General features: G+C 44.1%; 1 protein-coding gene across 1 annotated transcript in view; it reads left to right on the plus strand.

Annotated features, from left to right (window-relative positions):
- LOC134345834 (UDP-glucuronosyltransferase 3A1-like) overlaps positions 1-18,817 on the plus strand; it is a 62,876-nt gene that overhangs the window by 17,917 nt on the left and 26,142 nt on the right. The window contains exon 2 of the mRNA XM_063047118.1: positions 8,574-8,672. Within this exon, the coding sequence (XP_062903188.1) occupies positions 8,574-8,672 (99 nt within the window). The remainder of the gene's footprint in view (positions 1-8,573; positions 8,673-18,817) is intronic.

The following is an 18,817-nucleotide window of genomic DNA, read 5'->3' on the forward strand; positions in this document are numbered from 1 at the left end:
GTCCACTGGGAGAGTTTAAGGCCCGATGTCTGTGTGCCCTTGACTGAACCAACGCTAGAGACCAGAGAAGGCGGACTGCCTTGGGGTCAGAGGACTGTGTATGGGTGTGGGTGAGAGGGAGCAGCAGAGTTTGTTTTGTTGATTGTTGTGTTCTGCCGAGCATTGTGGGCATGCTATGTTGGCGCCTGAATGTGTGGAATGACTTGCGGGAAGCCCCCAGCAAACCCTTGGTGTGTTGTTTGTTAGCATAAATGACGCATTCACTGTATGTTTTCATGTACATGTGAGAAATAAAATTGAACGTTGAATATTGAACTTACTCAGACTCTTTCTTCTCCATGGACTCTATCCCATTCTTCTAGTTCCTCTGACTCCATTGTATTTGCTCCCGTCATGATACTTTCTACTCAAGTGTTTCTGGAATGTCTTTCTTTAAAGTTCAAAGTAAATTTGTTATCAAAGTGTATATATGTCATCATTTACAACCCTGAAACTCATTTTCTTGTGGGTATACTCAATAAATCCAATAACCATAATAGAATCAATGAAAGACTGCACCAACAAGGCAGACAAATAATGTGCAAATGACAATAAACAGTGCAAATACAAAAAGAATGAATAATAATAATAATCATAAACGAATAAACAATAATTGAGAATATGAGATGGAGTTCTTGAAAGCGAGTGCATAATTTGTGGGAACTGTTCAATAATGGGGTGAGTGAAGGTGAGTGAAGTATCCCTTCTTGTTCAGGACCCTAATGGCTGAGGAGTAATAACTGTTCCTGAAGCAGATGTGTGGGTCTTGAGACTCCGGTACCTCGTCCTCGATGGCAACAGCAAGAAGAGAGCATGATCTGCGTGATGGAGGTCCCTGATGATGAATGCTGTTTTCCTGCAACAATGCTCCGTGTAGATGTGTTCTATGGTGGGGAGGGCTTTACCCTTGATGGACTACATTTTGTAGGATTTTCCACTCAAGGGCATTAGCGTTTCCATACCAGGTTGTGATGTAGCCGGTCAATATACGGTCCGCCACACATCTAGAGAAGTTTGTCAATGTTTTAGATGTCATTTGGTTTCCCCTGTCAGGTTGGATGAGACTAGAACCAATGATCATAGGTTTGGGGTGAAGGGTGAAATGTTTAAGGGAACCTGAGAGCATGATTGAATGGTAAGTGTCTCGGATGATAAAAGCTTCTTTCTTGTAACAGTGCTCCGTGTAAATCTGCTCAGTGGTGGGAATGGACTGGGCTGTATCCACTACGTTTTGTAGGATTTACCGTTCATGGGCATTGGTGTTTCCATATCAGGCTGTGATGCAGCCAGTCGAAATACTCTCCATCATACATCCATACTGGACCATGGTTTCTTTCCCCTATATCATAATGATCAGAATCCATGAATGCATTTCAGCTAATTCATGCATCTTTACTTTAACCTCTCCTTCCTCCTACACAAAGCAAGAATACTTCTCCTGGTCCTCACCCTCCACCTGACTAGCCTTATGTTCAACAGGTCATCCTTTACAATTTCCACCAGCTCCTACAAGCTTCCACCATGAGTTGCCTTCTCCCCTCTCCTTCCAGCATTTCAAAGATAAAGAAAAATATTAGTTTCATTTGACACATGTCCATCAAATCACCCTGTGAAATGTGTCAAATCAAATCTGCGAGAATTGTGCTGGGCAGCCCGCAAGTTCCACCATGCTTCCTGTGTCAAAATAGCATACCCCAACTCACTAACCCTAAACGGTAAGTCTTTTTGGAATATGGGAAGAAACCAGTGCACCAGGAGAAAGTTCACATGGTCACAGGAAGAATGTGCAAACGCCCTACTGACAGTGGTGGGAATCGAACCTGGAACCCTGTTAGCGTTGTAAAGTGTGGCACTAATTGCTACACTACATGTCGCTCCATTTCAAAGGAGTTACTGCCTTCATAGCTCCCAGGTCCACTCTTCTATCCACACCAACCACTCTCTACCTGACAGCACTTTGCCCAGGACTACAGGAGACAAAATAGTTGACCTTTCACCTCACTGCTTCCTACCGACCCAAATGGCCCCTTTGGCTGAGGCAACTCTTCCAATCCACTGAACTGCAGTCTGTGACTGTAGTGTCGTCTATTCTGAAGCTAAGGCTCTTCTCTTTGGAGTGAAGGAGGATGAGGGGCAACTAGATGTGTATAAGATAATGAGAGGCCTGGAAAGAGTGGACATCCAGAACCTTTCCTTATTCTTAGGTTGGCATTGGACAGTACCAGAGGACATCTATTTAAGATGAGAGGAGGAAAGTTTAGGGGAGTTATCAGTGATAGTTTGTTACATAGATGTTAAGCGTCTAAAATGCACTGCTGGGGTAGTAGTAGAAGCTGATACATTAGAGACATCAAGTCTCTTAGATGGGTTCATGTATGTACGAAAGATAGAGGGTTGTTGGCTATGTAGTGGGGAGGGTTATACAGGTGATGTGGAAAGGTTACATAGAATTGTGGAGTTGGTGAATACTGTATACTGTAGGTCAGCACAACATTGTGTGCTGAAAGGCCCATATTGTGCCATAAAGAAAATGCACAATAAAGATAAAATGCCATAAAGGTAAAGCAAACTATGGGCCTTTTCAGCACCCAATGTCACATGTATATCAAAACATTGAAACAATACAGTACAGTAAAATGTGTCAATGACCAACAAAGTCTGAGGATGTGCTGAGGGTAACCAGTGCCAACATAGCATGTTTATAACTTACTGACCCTAACCTGCACATCTTTAGAATGTGGGAGGTAACCCACGCGGTCATTGAGAGAACATACAGTGGAAATTGAACCTGAATCACTGGTCCTACACCACTATGCTACCCCACTTACAATACAGTACTGTACCACGATGTCTGCATCAAACACTGTGCTTAATTAATCAAAATCTCTTCTGCCTGCCTGTGCTCCCTGCATACTTATCTGTCTAACTTAAACTTACTGCTCATTGCGCCACTGGCATTTAGGGCAGCAGTGAAGGTCCTCCATCTCTGGTGGTGTTCAGGGCTTCCTTCGTTTTAGCAGCATCCTCTCAGTTTTCACTTCTGTCAGTCATGCAAGTCTCGGGTGGAGACTGCAGAATACTGTCAACACTCTGATGTAGGAGGATTCTTCATTGCTGTTTCCATAACACTTTTGTTTTACCAGTCGGGGTCGTTAGCCTTGAGCTGAACCCCCGAACTTGGAGGACCCATGGACCACTCTTAGTCTGGCCTCTACTCAAAACCTGTTTGACACGGGTGACCCTACCAAGATCCAAAGCCCTGACTCCAGCTAACATAACTCTCCAAGTTATTGAGGAACTCAAACCTTCAAACCCAATGACAAGTTGTGGTCCTCTTGATGGTCTATCTTAACCCAGCCTCTATTAATGCGGCACTCCACTAGTCACAGGCCTCCAGTCAGAGAGGCAACCATCTACTACCACTCTCTGACTTCTCCCACAAAGCCAATATCTAATCCAATTTACTACCTCATCTTGAATGCCGAGCGACTGAATTTTCTTGAACAACCTCCCATGAGGGACCTTGTCAAGTGCCATGCTAATGTCCATGTAGACAATATCCACTGCCTTGTCTTCATTTACTTTCCTGGTAACTTCCTTGAAAACTCCATAAGATTGGTTAGACATGACCTACCATGCTCAAAGCGATACTGATTATCCTTAATCAGTCCACGTCTATCCAAATGCTTGTATATCTGGTCCCTTAGAATACCTTCCAATAATTTTCCCACAAGTGCTATCAGACTCACTGGTCTATGTTTAGAGCTTTCTTTTAACCATTGGAACAACATTGGCTATCCTGGCACCTCTCCTATCGCAAAGGATGATTTAAATATCTCTGCTAGAGCCCCAGCAGTTTCTGCACTTTCCTCCCATGGGGTGCAATGGAACACCTTGTCAGGCTTAGGGATTTATCCACCCTGATTTGCCTCAGGATTGCAAACATCCCCTCCTCTGTAATCTGTACAGAGTCCATGAAGTTGATGCTGCTTTGCCTCACTTCTATAGACTCTGTGTCCGTCACTGAGTAAATGCAGATGCAAAACCTTTCTTTAAAATCTCCCCTATCTCCCATTACGATCTTCCAAAGGACAAATTTTGTCCCTTGCAATCCCAGTTCATACTTGCCAGACCATTTCTGATACCTACAAAATTGGCCTTTCTCCAATTTAGAATCTCATCCCATGGACCAGACCTATCTTTCTGCATTTTTGTTTTGAAACTAATGGCATTGTGGTCACTGGATGCAAAGTGTTTCCCCACACAAACTTCTGTCATCTGCCCTGCATCATTCCCAAACAGCAGGTCCAGTTGTAGGAATTCTATGTACTGATGAAGGAAACATTTGACAAACTCTATTCTATCTAGTCCTTTTACAGTGTGGGATTCCCAGTCAAAATGTGGAAAGTTAAAATCACCTCCTATAACAACGTTTCTACAATGTTTCTAGCAACAGTCTGCGATCTCTCTATAAATTTGTTCCTCTAAATCCCACGTACTGTTGGGTGGCCTGTAAAATAACCTCAGTAACATGGTCATACCTTTCTTATTTCTCAGTTGCACCCATAACACCTCACTAGATAAGTTCTCCAGACTGTGCTGACTGAGTACTGCCACTAGTAATGCTCCTCTCCTCCTTTAATCCCTCCCGCTCTATCACGTCTAAAACAATAGAACCCAGAATATTGAACTGCCATTCCTACCCCTCCTGCAACCAGTCTCACTAATGGCTACAATGTCATAACTCCAGCTGTCGATCCACGCCCTGAGCTCATTTGCCTTTCCTATGATGCATCTTGCATTGAAGTACATGCAGCTCAGTCACACCATGCTCAACCTTTAGACTCCTAACTTTGTCTGAGGTCTTAGTAACATCTGTCTCCACAATATCTCCACTAAATATTCTGGCATTCTGGCTCCCATCCCCCTGCAACTCTAGTTTAAACCCCACCATGCAGCATTAACAAACATTCCTGCTAGAATATCAGACCCCTCCAGTTCAGATGCCGTCTCTTCTTCACAGGTCGAATCTTCCCTGCAAGCGAGCCCAATGATCCAACTTTCTCATGGCCTGCCTCCTACACTTATCCATGTGTTAAACTGCATAATCTTCCTAGTTCTGGCCTCATCAGCACATTGTATGGGATCACAACCCTGGAGGTTCTGCCCTTTAACTTAGCACCCAACTCCCTGAATTCCCTTTGCAGAACCTCGTCACTTGTCCTACCCATGTCACTGGTACCCACATGGACCATGAACTCTGGCTGTTACCCCTCCCACTTAAGAATGCAGAGACCTCCATCTGAGATGTCCCAGACCTTGGCATCCGGGAGGCAACATACCATCCAGGAGTCTTGTTCTCGCCCACTGAGCCTCCTTTCTGTTCCCCTAACTAAAGAATCCCCTATCACCACAGTCTCTTCTATCTCTTCTCCCCCCCCCCACCTTTCTGAGTCACAGAGCCAGACTCTGCCACAGACCGTACCGCTATGACTTTCCTCTGCCCGGTCATCCCCCCCCTCAGCACTATCCAAACTGATACACCTGTTGTTGAGGGGGTTGGCCACAGGGCAACTTTGCACTGGCTCCTTAACCCCTTTCCCCTTCCTGACTGTCACCTGATCTCCTGTGTCTCTCTACATGTCCTATCTATCACCCTTCAGCCCCCCCCCCCCGCCGAATGATCCGGATTTCATCTAGTTCCAGTTTCAACTCCTTAATGTGGTTTGTTAGAAGATGAACTTCTCGCAGTAGTTGTCAGGGACACTCCCTGCCATCCCACACCTTGAAGAGGAGCATGAAGGGATATGGGGAGAAGGCAGGAGATTGGGGCTGAGAGGAAAATTGGATCACCCATGAAGAAATGGTGGAGTAGACTCGATGGGCCAAATGGCCTAATTCTGCTCCTATATCTTATGGCCTTTTGAATAGGGCATGTGGGGTGTAGAATTGTTATTTTCCTTGTACTTTAACGTTCCTCTGCTTGGCTGTTTGTGTTTAAGATGGCATTGGTGAACTTCAGCGACTTCTGGCTGGTAGATGATCGCTACTATATGCTTTGTTTTTTCACACCTCGTGTGGCAAACGATCATCACAAATAATCGTGTGTGACTTCCCTTTGGACTTGGAGGCAATTCAGTGTGGCAGAACTGAGACAAGGCGAGGCAGCGGGCCCGTTGCTGAGAGCGTGGAAGAACATGAAAGATGGGGCACAGGCCAAATCGAAGCTGCGGAGTTCCAGGCGCCAGACGCGACTGAGCATGGTATGCATACGGAGGTTTACAGGTCGAAATCCGGCGAATCCAAGCAGCAGAATGGATTTAAGCGCCAGGCCAAATTGAACAGGTCAGGGCGTCGATGCCTATGGCTAGGTACGGGCTAGAACATGATGTTTGAATGGAGGGTTATGCGCCGGGTCAGATTGAAAAGGTCAAAGTGACGGAAAGGTCAGGGTGTCGGGGCCTGAGGTGAGGTACGGGCCGATTAAGATCGCTGCTCCACAATGTTTACTTGGCTTTGCGCTGAACTATGGGACTCCTTGCAGACTTCAGTTCAGAAACACTATTTGCTTGCAATTAGTTATTCTTCGCATGATGTTTTTTTTTCATTGCACTTTGGCTGTTTGGCTGTCTTTTTTATGGGTTATTTTATTTTCTTATGGACATTTTTATTCTCTGCAGACAGCCTTTTTTCATATATACAATATGGGGTTTGGTTTTGGGTTTCTTTGTTTTGTGGCTTCATGTTAGGGGACAATCTCAAGGTTGTATAATGTATACATACTTTGATAATAAATGTACTTTGAACCTTTGTTTGTATTTTTATATAATCACCTTTTTAAATGTATTCAGTGAATTTTCCATTACACAGAAAGAGAGAGAGAAAAAAAAAACAAATCGTGCAAACAATAAAAGTAAGCAAATAGTTTCAGAACCGGAGTTTTACGTAAGACACAAAGCCAGAGTAGAAATCTCTTCAGCTGGTTGGATGACTTAGTCAGAAATTTCAAATAGTAGAGAACATGCATTTAAAGTGAGAGGGGGGAATGGTTGAAGGATACACGCGAGGATGTTTTTTTTTACGTGGCGTGGTGGGTGTCTGGAATTGACTGCCAGGCAGGAGTGGTGGTGAAAGCAGATGTGATGATTGTGTTTTAGTGGCAGGTAGCCACATGATCGTGCAGGGAATGGAGGGTATGCGTCATGTGCAGGCAGAAAAGATTTAGATTAATATGGTAACATGGTTAGTCCAGGCATCATAGAATGAAGAATCTGTCCCTATGCAGTACTCTTCTACGATCTTTCGACGACAAGAAACTGCAGGGAGTTGTCCTTACGGTTCAGCACATCATAGGAAGTGGCCTCCCCTCTGTGGGCTCTAATTTCCTGCTGCCTTGTTACCCCTTTCATCCCAGACATTCTGACATAAAAGATACAAAAGCCTGAAAACGTGTACAACCAGGCTCAAGAATGGCTTCTGCTCTGCTTTTATAAGAAAATGGAACACTCTAGTATGACAAAATGGACTCTTTACCTCACAAACTACTTCAACATGGCCTTTGACCTTATTGTATCCCTGCACTACACTTTCCTTTATGTTCTGTGTTCCATTTTCCACAGTGATTTCATACAACATAGAAAGTAGAACAGTACAGCACATTACAGGCCCTTTGGCCCACAATGTTGTGCCAACCCTCAAACCCTGCCTCCCATATAACCCCCCACCTTAAATTCCTCCATATACCTGTCTAGTAGTTTCTTAAACTTCACTAGTGTATCTGCCTCCACCACTGACTCAGGCAGTGCATTCCACACACCAACCACTCTCTGAGTAAAAAACCTTCCTCTAATATCCTCCTTGAACTTCCCACCCCTTACCTTAAAGCCATGTCCTCTTGTATTGAGCAGTGGTGCCCTGGGGAAGAGGCGCTGGCTATCCACTCTATCTATTCCTCTTAATATCTTGTATACCTCTGTCATGTCTCCTCTCATCCTCCTTCTCTCCAAAGACTAAAGCCCTAGCTCCCTTAATCTCTGATCATAATGCATACTCTAAACCAGGCAGCATCCTGCTACCCTTTCCAATGCTTCCACTTCCTTCCTATAGTGAGGTGACCAGAACTGGACACAGTACTCCAGTTGTGGCCTAACCAGAGTTTTATAGAGCTGCATCATTACATCGCGACTCTTAAACTCTATCCCTCGACCTATGAAAACTAACACCCCTATATTCTCCACTCACAATTGAGATGGCTCAAACATTGCTGTGTTCAAATATAGGCAATAGATCTCTACATATAAAAAAGGTAAGCGGATCTGCAGGAAAACTGGTGTTTGAGGTATGATGTAGCCTTGTCCAAGCAGAAGAATGCTGCATCCTTACTATATCTTTCGTAGGTTTTAACCTTTGTTAGGGAGACTGATATATGTTGCCTGGAAATAATCTCTTTTCCTTCTGAGTAAATACACTTTAATCTTAGCATTATATTTTGAAAGGTTTGAGACTTTAATTTATGACTGTGAATCTATCCTCAGGTGGAAGTCATACTCTGATGATGGAGGAAATCTCAAAGATCTTGGCACGGGAGGGCCATAATGTATCCAACCTCAATCACGTGATCAATTCATTTGATGGTGAGTTCCAACCCGTTACATGTATTTGTGCACTTTGTCTTAAATTAATTTTCTTTTTCAGAACGTGGGTAAAGTTCCAGTTCAAAGTTCAAAATAAATTTTTGGGTTCTGAAATGGGTAGCTGAAAAGATTCTGGAGGCATTAGTAATGATCTTTCGAAAATCACTAGATTCTGGAATGGTTCCAGAGGACTGCAAAATTGCAAATGTCGCTCCACACTTTAAGAAGAGAGGGAGGCAGAAGAAAGGAAATTATTGGCCAATTTCTCTGACTTCAGTGGATGGAAAGATATTGGAGTCTATTATTAAGAATGAGCCAGGTGCATTGAGACGCAGTTCCATAGAGACTGTTTTATGGAAATGGAGCTGCAGCTTGATGACCTTCGGGTTGTTAGGGAAAGTGAAGCAGTAATAGACTGCCACATGACAGTGAGTATAGGAATACAGGAGGTGGAGAAAAAATGTGTGGTTGAGGGATTGGAACAGGGGGCAGAGATTCAGATTTCTGGATCATTGGGACCTCTTTCAGGGCAGGTGTGACCTGTACAAAAAGGGCGGGTTGCACTTGAATCCCAGGGAGACCAATATCCCGGCGGGGAGGTTTGCTAAGGTTATTGGGGAGAGTTTAAACTGGAATTGCTGGAGGGTGGGAACCGAACTGAAGTGACGGAGGAAAGGGAGGTTGGCTCACAAATAGAGAAAGCTTGGAGACAGTGCGAAAGGGAGGTTAGGTAGGTGATAGAGAAGGGATGCACTCAGACCAATGGTTTGAGATGTGTCTGTTTTAATGCGAGGAGTATTACAAATAAAGCAGATGAGCTTAGAACGTGGATCAGCACTTGGAGCTATGATGTTGTGGCCATTACAGAAACTTGGATGGTGCAGAGGCAGGAGTGCCAGGCTTTAGATGTTTCAGAAAGGACAGGGAGGGAGGCAAAAGAGGTGGGGGCGTGGCACTGTTGATCAGAGATAGTGTCACAGCTGCAGAAAAGCTGGACGCCATGGAGGGATTGTCTACGGAGTCTCTGTGGGTGGATGTTAGGAACAGGAAGGGGTCAATAACTCTACTGGGTGTTTTTTATAGACCACCCAATAGTAACAGGGACATCAAGGAGCAGATAGGGAGACAGATTCTGGAAAGGTGTAATAATAACAGGGTTGTTGTGATGGAGGATTTTCATTTCCCAAATATTGATTGGCATCTCTCTAGAGTAAGGGGTTTAGATGGGCTGGAGTTTGTTAGGTGTGTTTAGGAAGGTTTCTTGACACAATCTGTAGATAAGCCTACAAGAGGAGAGGCTGTACATGAACTGGTATTTGGAAATGAACCTGGTCAGGTGTCAGGTCTCTCAGTGGAAGAGCATTTTGGAGATAGTGATCACAATTCTATCTCCTTTACCATCAGTGTGTATGGAACTGGGGGAGATAGCAGAGGTGCTTAATGAATACTTTGCTTCACTATTCACTACGGAGAAGGATCTTGGCGATTGTAGGGATGACTTGCAGTAGACTGAAAAACTTGAGCACATAGATATTAATGAAGAGGATGTGCTGGAGCTTTTGGAAAGCATCAAGTTGGATATGTCACTGGGACCGGATGGGATGTACCCCAGTGTACTGTGGGGAGTGAGGGAGGAGATTGCTGTGGCTCTGGCGATGATCTTTGCATCATCAGTGAGGACGGGAGAGGTTCCAGAGGATTGGAGGGTTGAGGATGTTATTCCCTTATTCAAGAAAGGCAGTAGAGATAGCTCAGGAAATTATAGACCAGTGAGTCTTACTTCAGTGGTTGGTAAGTTGATGGAGAAGATCCTGAGAAGCAGGATTTATGAACATTTGGAGAGACATAATCTGATTAGGAATAGTCAGCATGGCTTTGTCAAGTGCAGGTCATGCCTTAAGAGCCTGACTGAATTTTTTTGAGGATGTGACTAAACACATTGATGGAGGAAGAGCAGTAGATAGAAACATAGAATCATAGAAACTAGGTGCAGGAGTAGGCCATTCGGCCCTTCGAGCCTGCACCACCATTTATTATGATCATGGCTGATCATCCAACTCAGAACCCCACCCCAGCCTTCCCTCCATACCCCCTGATCCCCGTAGCCACAAGGGCCATATCTAACTCCCTCTTAAATATAGCCAATGAACTGGCCTCAACTGTTTCCTGTGGCAGAGAATTCCACAGATTCACCACTCTCTGTGTGAAGAAGTTTTTCCTAATCTCGGTCCTAAAAGGCTTCCCCTTTATCCTCAAACTGTGACCCCTTGTTCTGGACTTCCCCAACATCGGGAACAATCTTCCTGCATCTAGCCTCTCCAATCTCTTTAGGATTTTATACGTTTCAATCAGATCCCCCCTCAATCTTCTAAATTCCAACGAGTACAAGCCCAGTTCATCCAGTCTTTCTTCATATGAAAGTCCCGCCATCCCAGGAATCAATCTGGTGAACCTTCTTTGTACTCCCTCTATGGCAAGGATGTCTTTCCTCAGATTAGGGGACCAAAACTGCACACAATACTCCAGGTGTGGTCTCACCAAGGCCTTGTACAACTGCAGTAGTACCTCCCTGCTCCTGTACTCGAATCCTCTCGCTATAAATGCCAGCATACCATTCGCCTTTTTCACCGCCTGCTGTACCTGCATGCCTACTTTCAATGACTGGTGTATAATGACACCCAGGTCTCGTTGCACCTCCCCTTTTCCTAATCGGCCACCATTCAGATAATAATCTGTTTTCCTATTTTTGCCACCAAAGTGGATAACTTCACATTTATCCACATTAAATTGCATCTGCCATGAATTTGCCCACTCACCCAACCTATCCAAGTCACTCTGCATCCTCTTAGCATCCTCCTCACAGCTAACACTGCCACCCAGCTTCGTGTCATCTGCAAACTTGGAGATGCTGCATTTAATTCCCTCATCCAAGTCATTAATATATATTGTAAACAACTGGGGTCCCAGCACTGAGCCTTGCGGTACCCCACTAGTCACCGCCTGCCATTCTGAAAAGGTCCCGTTTATTCCCACTCTTTGCTTCCTGTCTGCTAACCAATTCTCCATCCACATCAATACCTTACCCCCAATTTCTTGTGCTTTAAGTTTGCACACTAATCTCCTGTGTGGGACCTTGTCAAAAGCCTTTTGAAAATCCAAATATACCACATCCACTGGTTCTCCCCTATTCACTCTTCTGATTACACCCTCAAAAAATTCTATGAGATTCGTCAGACATGATTTTCCTTTCACAAATCCATGCTGACTTTGTCCAATGATTTCACCGCTTTCCAAATGTGCTGTTATCACATCTTTGATAACTGACTCCAGCAATTTCCCCACCATCGACGTTAGGCTAACCGGTCTATAATTCCCCGGTTTCTCTCTCCCTCCTTTTTTAAAAAGTGGGGTTACATTAGCCACCCTCCAATCCTCAGGAACTAGTCCAGAATCTAACGAGTTTTGAAAAATTATCACTAATGCATCCACTATTTCTTGGGCTACTTCCTTAAGCACTCTAGGATGCAGACCATCTGGCCCTGGGGATTTATCTGCCTTCAATCCCTTCAATTTACCTAACACCACTTCCCTACTAACATGTATTTCGCTCAGTTCCTCCGTCTCACTGGACCCTCTGTCCCTTACTATTTCTGGAAGATTATTTATGTCCTCCTTAGTGAAGACAGAACCAAAGTAATTATTCAATTGGTCTGCCATGTCCTTGCTCCCCATAATCAATTCACCTGTTTCTGTCTGTAGGGACCTACATTTGTCTTTACCAGTCTTTTCCTTTTTACATATCTATAACAGCTTTTACAGTCCGTTTTTATGTTCCCTGCCAGTTTTCTCTCATAATCTTTTTTCCCCTTCCTAATTAAGCCCTTTGTCCTCCTCTGCTGAACTCTGAATTTCTCCCAGTCCTCAGGTGAGCCACTTTTTCTGGCTAATTTGTATGCTTCTTCTTTGGAATTGATACTATCCCTAATTTCTCTTGTCAGCCACGGGTGCACTACCTTCCTTGATTTATTCTTTTGAACAATTGAACAATTGTTGTAGTTCATCCATGCAACCTTTAAATGCTTGCCATTGCATATCCACCGTCAATCCTTTAAGTGTCATTTGCCAGTCTATCTTAGCTAATTCACGTCTCATACCTTCAAAGTTACCCCTCTTTAAGTTCAGAACCTTTGTTTCTGAATTAACTATGTCACTGTCCATCTTAATGAAGAATTGCACCATATTATGGTCACTCTTACCCAAGGGGCCTCTCACGACAAGATTGCTAATTAACCCTTCCTCATTGCTCAAAACCCAGTCCAGAATAGCCTGCTCTCTAGTTGGTTCCTCGACATGTTGGTTCAAAAAACCATCCCGCATACATTCCAAGAAATCCTCTTCCTCAGCACCTTTACCAATTTGGTTCACCCAATCTACATGTAGATTGAAGTCACCCATTATAACTGCTGTTCCTTTATTGTACACATTTCTAATTTCCTGTTTAATACCATCTCCGACCTCACTACTACTGTTAGGTGGCCTGTACACAACTCCCACCAGCGTCTTCTGCCCCTTAGTGTTACGCAGCTCTACCCATATCGATTCCACATCTTCCCGGCTTTTGATAAGGTACCCCATGCAAGGCTTATTTAGAGAGTAAGGAGGCATGGGATCCAAGGAGACAATGCTTTGTGGATCCAGAATTGGTTTGCCCACTGAAGGCAAAGTGTGGTTGTAGACGGGTCATATTCTGAATGGAGGTTGGTGACCAGTGGTGTGCCTCAGGGATCTGTTCTGGGATCCCTTCTCTTCGGGATTTTGATAAATGACCTGGACGAGGAAGTGGAGGGATGGTTTAGTGAATATAATGATGACACAAATGTTGGGGGTGTTGTGGATAATGTGGAGGGTTGTCAGAGGTTACAGTGGGACATTGTTAGGATGCAAAACTGGGCTGAGAAGTGACAGATGGAGTTCAACCCAGATAAGTGTGAGGTGGTTCAATTAGTAGGTCAAATTTGATGGCAGAATATAGCACTAATGGTAAGACTCTTGACGGTGTAGAGGGATCTTGGGATCCGAATCCATAGGACACTCAAAGCTGCGACACAGGTTGACTCTGTGGTTAACAAGGCATACGGTGCATTGGCCTTCATCAACCGTGGGATTGAGTTTAAGAGCCAAGAGGTAATGTTACAGCTATATGGGACCCTGGTCAGACCCCACTTGGAGTACTGTGCTCAGTTCTGGTCGCCTCACTACAGGAAGGACGTGGAAGCCATAGAAAGAGTGCAGAGGAGATTTACAAGGATGTTGCCTGGATTGGGGAGCATGCCTTATGAGAATAGGTTGAGTGAACTTGGCCTTTTCTCCTTGGAGCGATGGAGGATGAGAGGTGACCTGATAGAGGTGTATAAGATGATGAGAGGCATTGATCATGTGGGCAGTCAGAGGCTTTTCCCCAGGGCTGAAATGGCTAGCATGAGAAGGCATAGTTTTAGGATGCTTGGAAGTAGGTACAGAGGAGATGTCAGGGGTAATTTTTTAATGCAGAGAATGGTGAAGGTGGTGAAGGTGGAAATAATAGGCTTTTTTCAGAGACTCCTAGATAGGTACATGCAGCTTTGAAAAAATAGAGGGCTATGGGTAAGCCTAGGTAGTTCTAAGGTAAGGACATGTTCAGCACAGCTTTGTGGGCCGAAGTGCCTGTATTGTGCTGTAGATTTTCTATGTTTCTATAGGAGATACAGGGAGGTAGTCACCCCAAGGGCTACAGCAACAGATAAATGGGTGACTGTCTGGAAAGGAAAGGGAGGATGTCTGATAGTGGAGAGCACCCCTGCAGCCATCCCCCTGAACAATAAGTACTCCATTTTGAGTACTGTTGAGGGTAGTGACCTACCTGGGGGAAGCAACAGCGGCCATGCCTCTGGCACTGAGTCTGGCCCTGTGGCTCAGAAGGATAGGGAACTGAAGAGAATGGCAGCAGTTATAGGGGACTCTGTAGTCAGGGGAACAGATAGGTGACTCTGTAGACGCAAAAAGGGAAAAGGAAATGGATGGTAGTTTGCCAGGGTCCGAGATGTTTCTGGATGCTTCCACAATATCTTGAAAGGGGACGGTGAGCAGCCAGAAGCTGTGGTACATTATTGGTACTGTACCAACGACATAGGAAGAAAAAGGGAGGCGGTCTTGAACAGAGAATATATGGAGTTAGGAAGCAAGCTGAAAAGCAGGATCTGAAGGATAGTAATCTCAGGATTGCTGCCTGTGCCATATGACAGTCAGGATAGAAATAGAATGAAGTGGCAGATAAATGCATGGCTGAAGAATTATCAGATTGCTGGATAATTGGGACCTCTTTTGGGGCAGGTGGGACATGTACAAAAGGGACGGGTTGACTTGAATCCCAGGGGGACCAATATTCTTGCGACCAACTTTACTAGAGCTTTTGGGAGTGGTTTAAAATAATATGGCAGGAGGATGGGAACCAGGATGATAGAGCTGAGGATGAGCCAGTGGGTTTACAAGTAGATGATGGGTGTAACATAAATGTAAGGAAGGACAAGCCAATGATAGGGTACAAATGCAAACAGAGCAAAGAGTTAAATTGTACCACAGAGGCAAAATTCAAAAGGGTGAAGAATGCAGGATTGAAGCTGCTGTATTTAAATGCACGTAGCATTCGGAATAATGTGGATGAACTTGTGGCGCAATTAGAGATTGGTAAGTATGATATTGTGAGCATGGTTGAAAGAAGGCCATAGTTGGGAGCTTAACATCAAAGGATATACTTTGTATCGAAAGGACAGGCAGGAAGGCATAGGCAGTGGCTCTGTTGGTAAGAGATGGAATTACATCTTTCGAAAGAGGTGACATAGGGTCAGAGAATGTTGAATCTTTGCAGATGGAGTTAAGAAATTGCAAGTGTAAATAGCCATTATGGGAATCATATATAGGCCTCCAAATAGTATTCAAGATATGGGGTTGAGATTGCAAAGGGAGCTGAACAAGGCATGCAATAAGAGTAATGACATAATTGTAACGGGAAGCTTCAATATGCAAGGGGATTGGGAAAATCAGGTTGGTGTCAGATCACAAGAGAGGGAATTTGTTGAATGCCTATGAGATGGCTTCTTAGAACAGCTTGTGCTTGAGCCTACTCGCAGAAAGGCTATCTTAGACTGGGTGTTGTGTAATAACCCAGATCTTATTAGGGAGCTTAACGTAAAGGAACCCTTAGGAGACAGTGATCATAATATGATTGAATTCATACTGCATTTTGAGAGGGAGAAGCGTAACTCACATGCATCTGTATCGCAATGGAATAAAGGGAATTACAGAGGCATAAGAAAGGAGCTTGCCCAAGTGGATGTTGGAGGATACTGGCGGGGATGACAGCAGAGCAGAGATGGCTGAGGTTTCTGGGAATAGTTCACAAAGTGCAGGATAGAGATGTCCAACAGAGGAAGTTGTTCTCAAATGGCAGGGGTAGGCAACCGTGGCTGACAAAAGATGTTAAGGAAAGTGACAAAAAGATGTTAAAGTAACAAAAGTGAATGGAAAGTTGATTGGGAAGCTTTTAAAATCCAACAAAAGGCAACTGAAAAAGCTATAAGAAGGGAAAAGATGAAATATGAGGGTAAACGAGCCAATAATATAAAGCAGGATACTAAAAGTTTTTTCAGTTATTTAAAGAGTAAAAGGGAGGTGAGAGTTGATATTGAGCCACTGGAAAATGATGCTGGTGAGGTAGTAATGGGGGATAAAGAACTGGCAGATGAACTTAATGGGTACTTTGCATCAGTCTCCACTGTGGAAGACAATAGCAGTGTGCCAGAAGTCCATGAGAGTCAGGAAGCAGGAGTGAGTACCATTGCTATTACAAGGGAAAAAGTGCTAGGCAAACTCAAAGATCTTAAGGTGGATAAGTCACCTGGGCCAGAAAGACTATATCCCAGAGACCTGAGAAAAGGTGCTAAAGTGATAACGAACGCATTGGTCATGATCTTTCAAGAATCGCTTGATTTTGGCTTGGTCCCAGAGGACTGGAAGATTGAAAATGTCACTCCACACTTTCAGAATGGAGGAATCCCAAAGAAAAGAAATTATAGGCCATTTAGCCTAACCTCAGTGGTTGAGAAAGTGTTGGAATCTATTATTGAGGATGAGGTTTCGAGGCACTCGGAGAGTAACGGTAAAATAAGTCAAAGTCAACATGTTTTCTGTCAAGGGAAATCTTGGCTGACAAATCTGTTAGAGTTCTTTGAGGAAGTAACAAGCAGGGTGGACAAAGGAGAGGTAGTAGATGTCATTTACTTGGATTTTCAGAAGGCGTTTGATAAGGTGCCTCACATTAGACTGCTTAACAAGGTAAAATCCTATGGCGTTACAGGAAAGATACAGGCATGCATAGCAGAACGACTGACAGGCAAGAGGCATCAAGTGAGTATAAAGGAGGCCTTTTCTGGTTGGCTGCTGGTGACGAGTTGTGTTCCTCAGGGGTCAGTATTGGGACTGCTGCCTTTCACATTGTTTGTCAGTGATTTAGATAATGGAATTGATGGCTTTGTGCCAAAGTTTGCAGATGATACAAAGATAATTGGAGGGGCAGGTAGTGCTGAGGAAGCAATACGATTGCAGCAGAACTTAGACATATGTAGGCAAAAAAGTGGGTGATGGATTACAGTGTTGGGAAATGTATGATAATGCACTTTGGTAAAAGGAACAATAGTGCAGTCTATTATCTAAATGGGGAGAAAGTTCAAACATCAGAGGTGCAGAGGGACTTTGGAGTCCCTATGCAAGCCTCTAGGAGGTTAATTTACAGGTTGAATCTGTGGTAAAGAAGGCAAATACAATGTTAGCATTTATTTCAAGGGAATTGGAATATAAAAGCAAGGAGGTAATGCTGAGCCTTTAACGCTGAGCCTTTAATGCTGAGTATTATCAACAATTTTGGACCCCATAGCTCAGAAAGGATGTGTTTTCATTGGAGATAGTCCAGAGGAGGTTCACTGAGGATGATCTGGGAATGAAGGGGTTAACGTACGAGGTGCATTTGGCTGCTTTGGTCCTGTACTCACTGGAATTTAGAAGAATGCGGGGGATCTCATTGAAACCCACCAAACGTTGAAAACACTAGATAAGGTGGATGTGGAGTGGTGTTTTCGATGGTGGGGGTATCCAGAACTAGAGTGAACAGCCTCAGAAATGAGGGGTGACCCTTTAGAACAGAAGTAAAGAGAAATTATTTTAGCCAGGGAATAGTGAATCTGTGGAATGCTCAGCCACAGACAACTGTGGGGGCAAAGACTGTGGGTATATTTAAAGCGAAATTTGATAGTTTCCTGATTGGTCAGGGCATCAAAGGATATGGCAAGAAGGCATGTGCATGCGGTTGAGTGGGATCTGGGATAAACCACGATGGAATGACAGAGCAGACTCGATGGGCTGAATGGCCTAATTCTGCTCCTATGCCTTTTGGTCTTCTGAGGTTTCAAGGTGATTGCTGGTGCATGATAAAGTAGGCTAAAATTAGCATAATTTTTCTAAGGGGGAAATCTTGTCTGACAAATCTATTAGAATTCTTTGAGGAAATAACAGGCAGGATAGACAAAGGAGAATTGAGGATGTTGTTTATTTATATTTTCAGAAGGCCTTTGACAAGGCACCACTTACGAGACTGCTGAACAAAATAAGAGCCCATAGTATTACAGGAGAGGTACTAAAATAGATAGAAGATTGGCTGATTGGCAGGAGGCATAGTGTAAGAATAAAGGGGAGCTTTTTCTGGTTGACTGCTGGTGACTAGTGGCGTGCCACAGGGGTCAGTGTTGGGACTGCTTCTTTTCACGTTATCTGTCAGTGATTGGGATGAAAGAATTGATGGCTTTGTAGCCCGGTTTGCAGATGATACAAAGACAGGTGGAAGGGCAGGTGAAGCAGGATATCTGCAGAAGGACTGAGACAGATTGGGAGAATAGGCAAAGACATAGCTGATGGAATATAGTATAGGGAAGTGAATGGTCATGCACTTTGTAAGTGGAGAGAAAATGCAAAAATTTGAGATGCAGAAGGACTTGGGAGTCCTCGTGCAGGATTCCTGATTGCAGGTTGAGTCAGTGGGAAGGAAGGCAAATGCAATG

This window comes from Mobula hypostoma, chromosome 4 (assembly GCF_963921235.1).
Source record: "Mobula hypostoma chromosome 4, sMobHyp1.1, whole genome shotgun sequence".
Lineage (NCBI taxonomy): Eukaryota > Metazoa > Chordata > Chondrichthyes > Myliobatiformes > Myliobatidae > Mobula > Mobula hypostoma.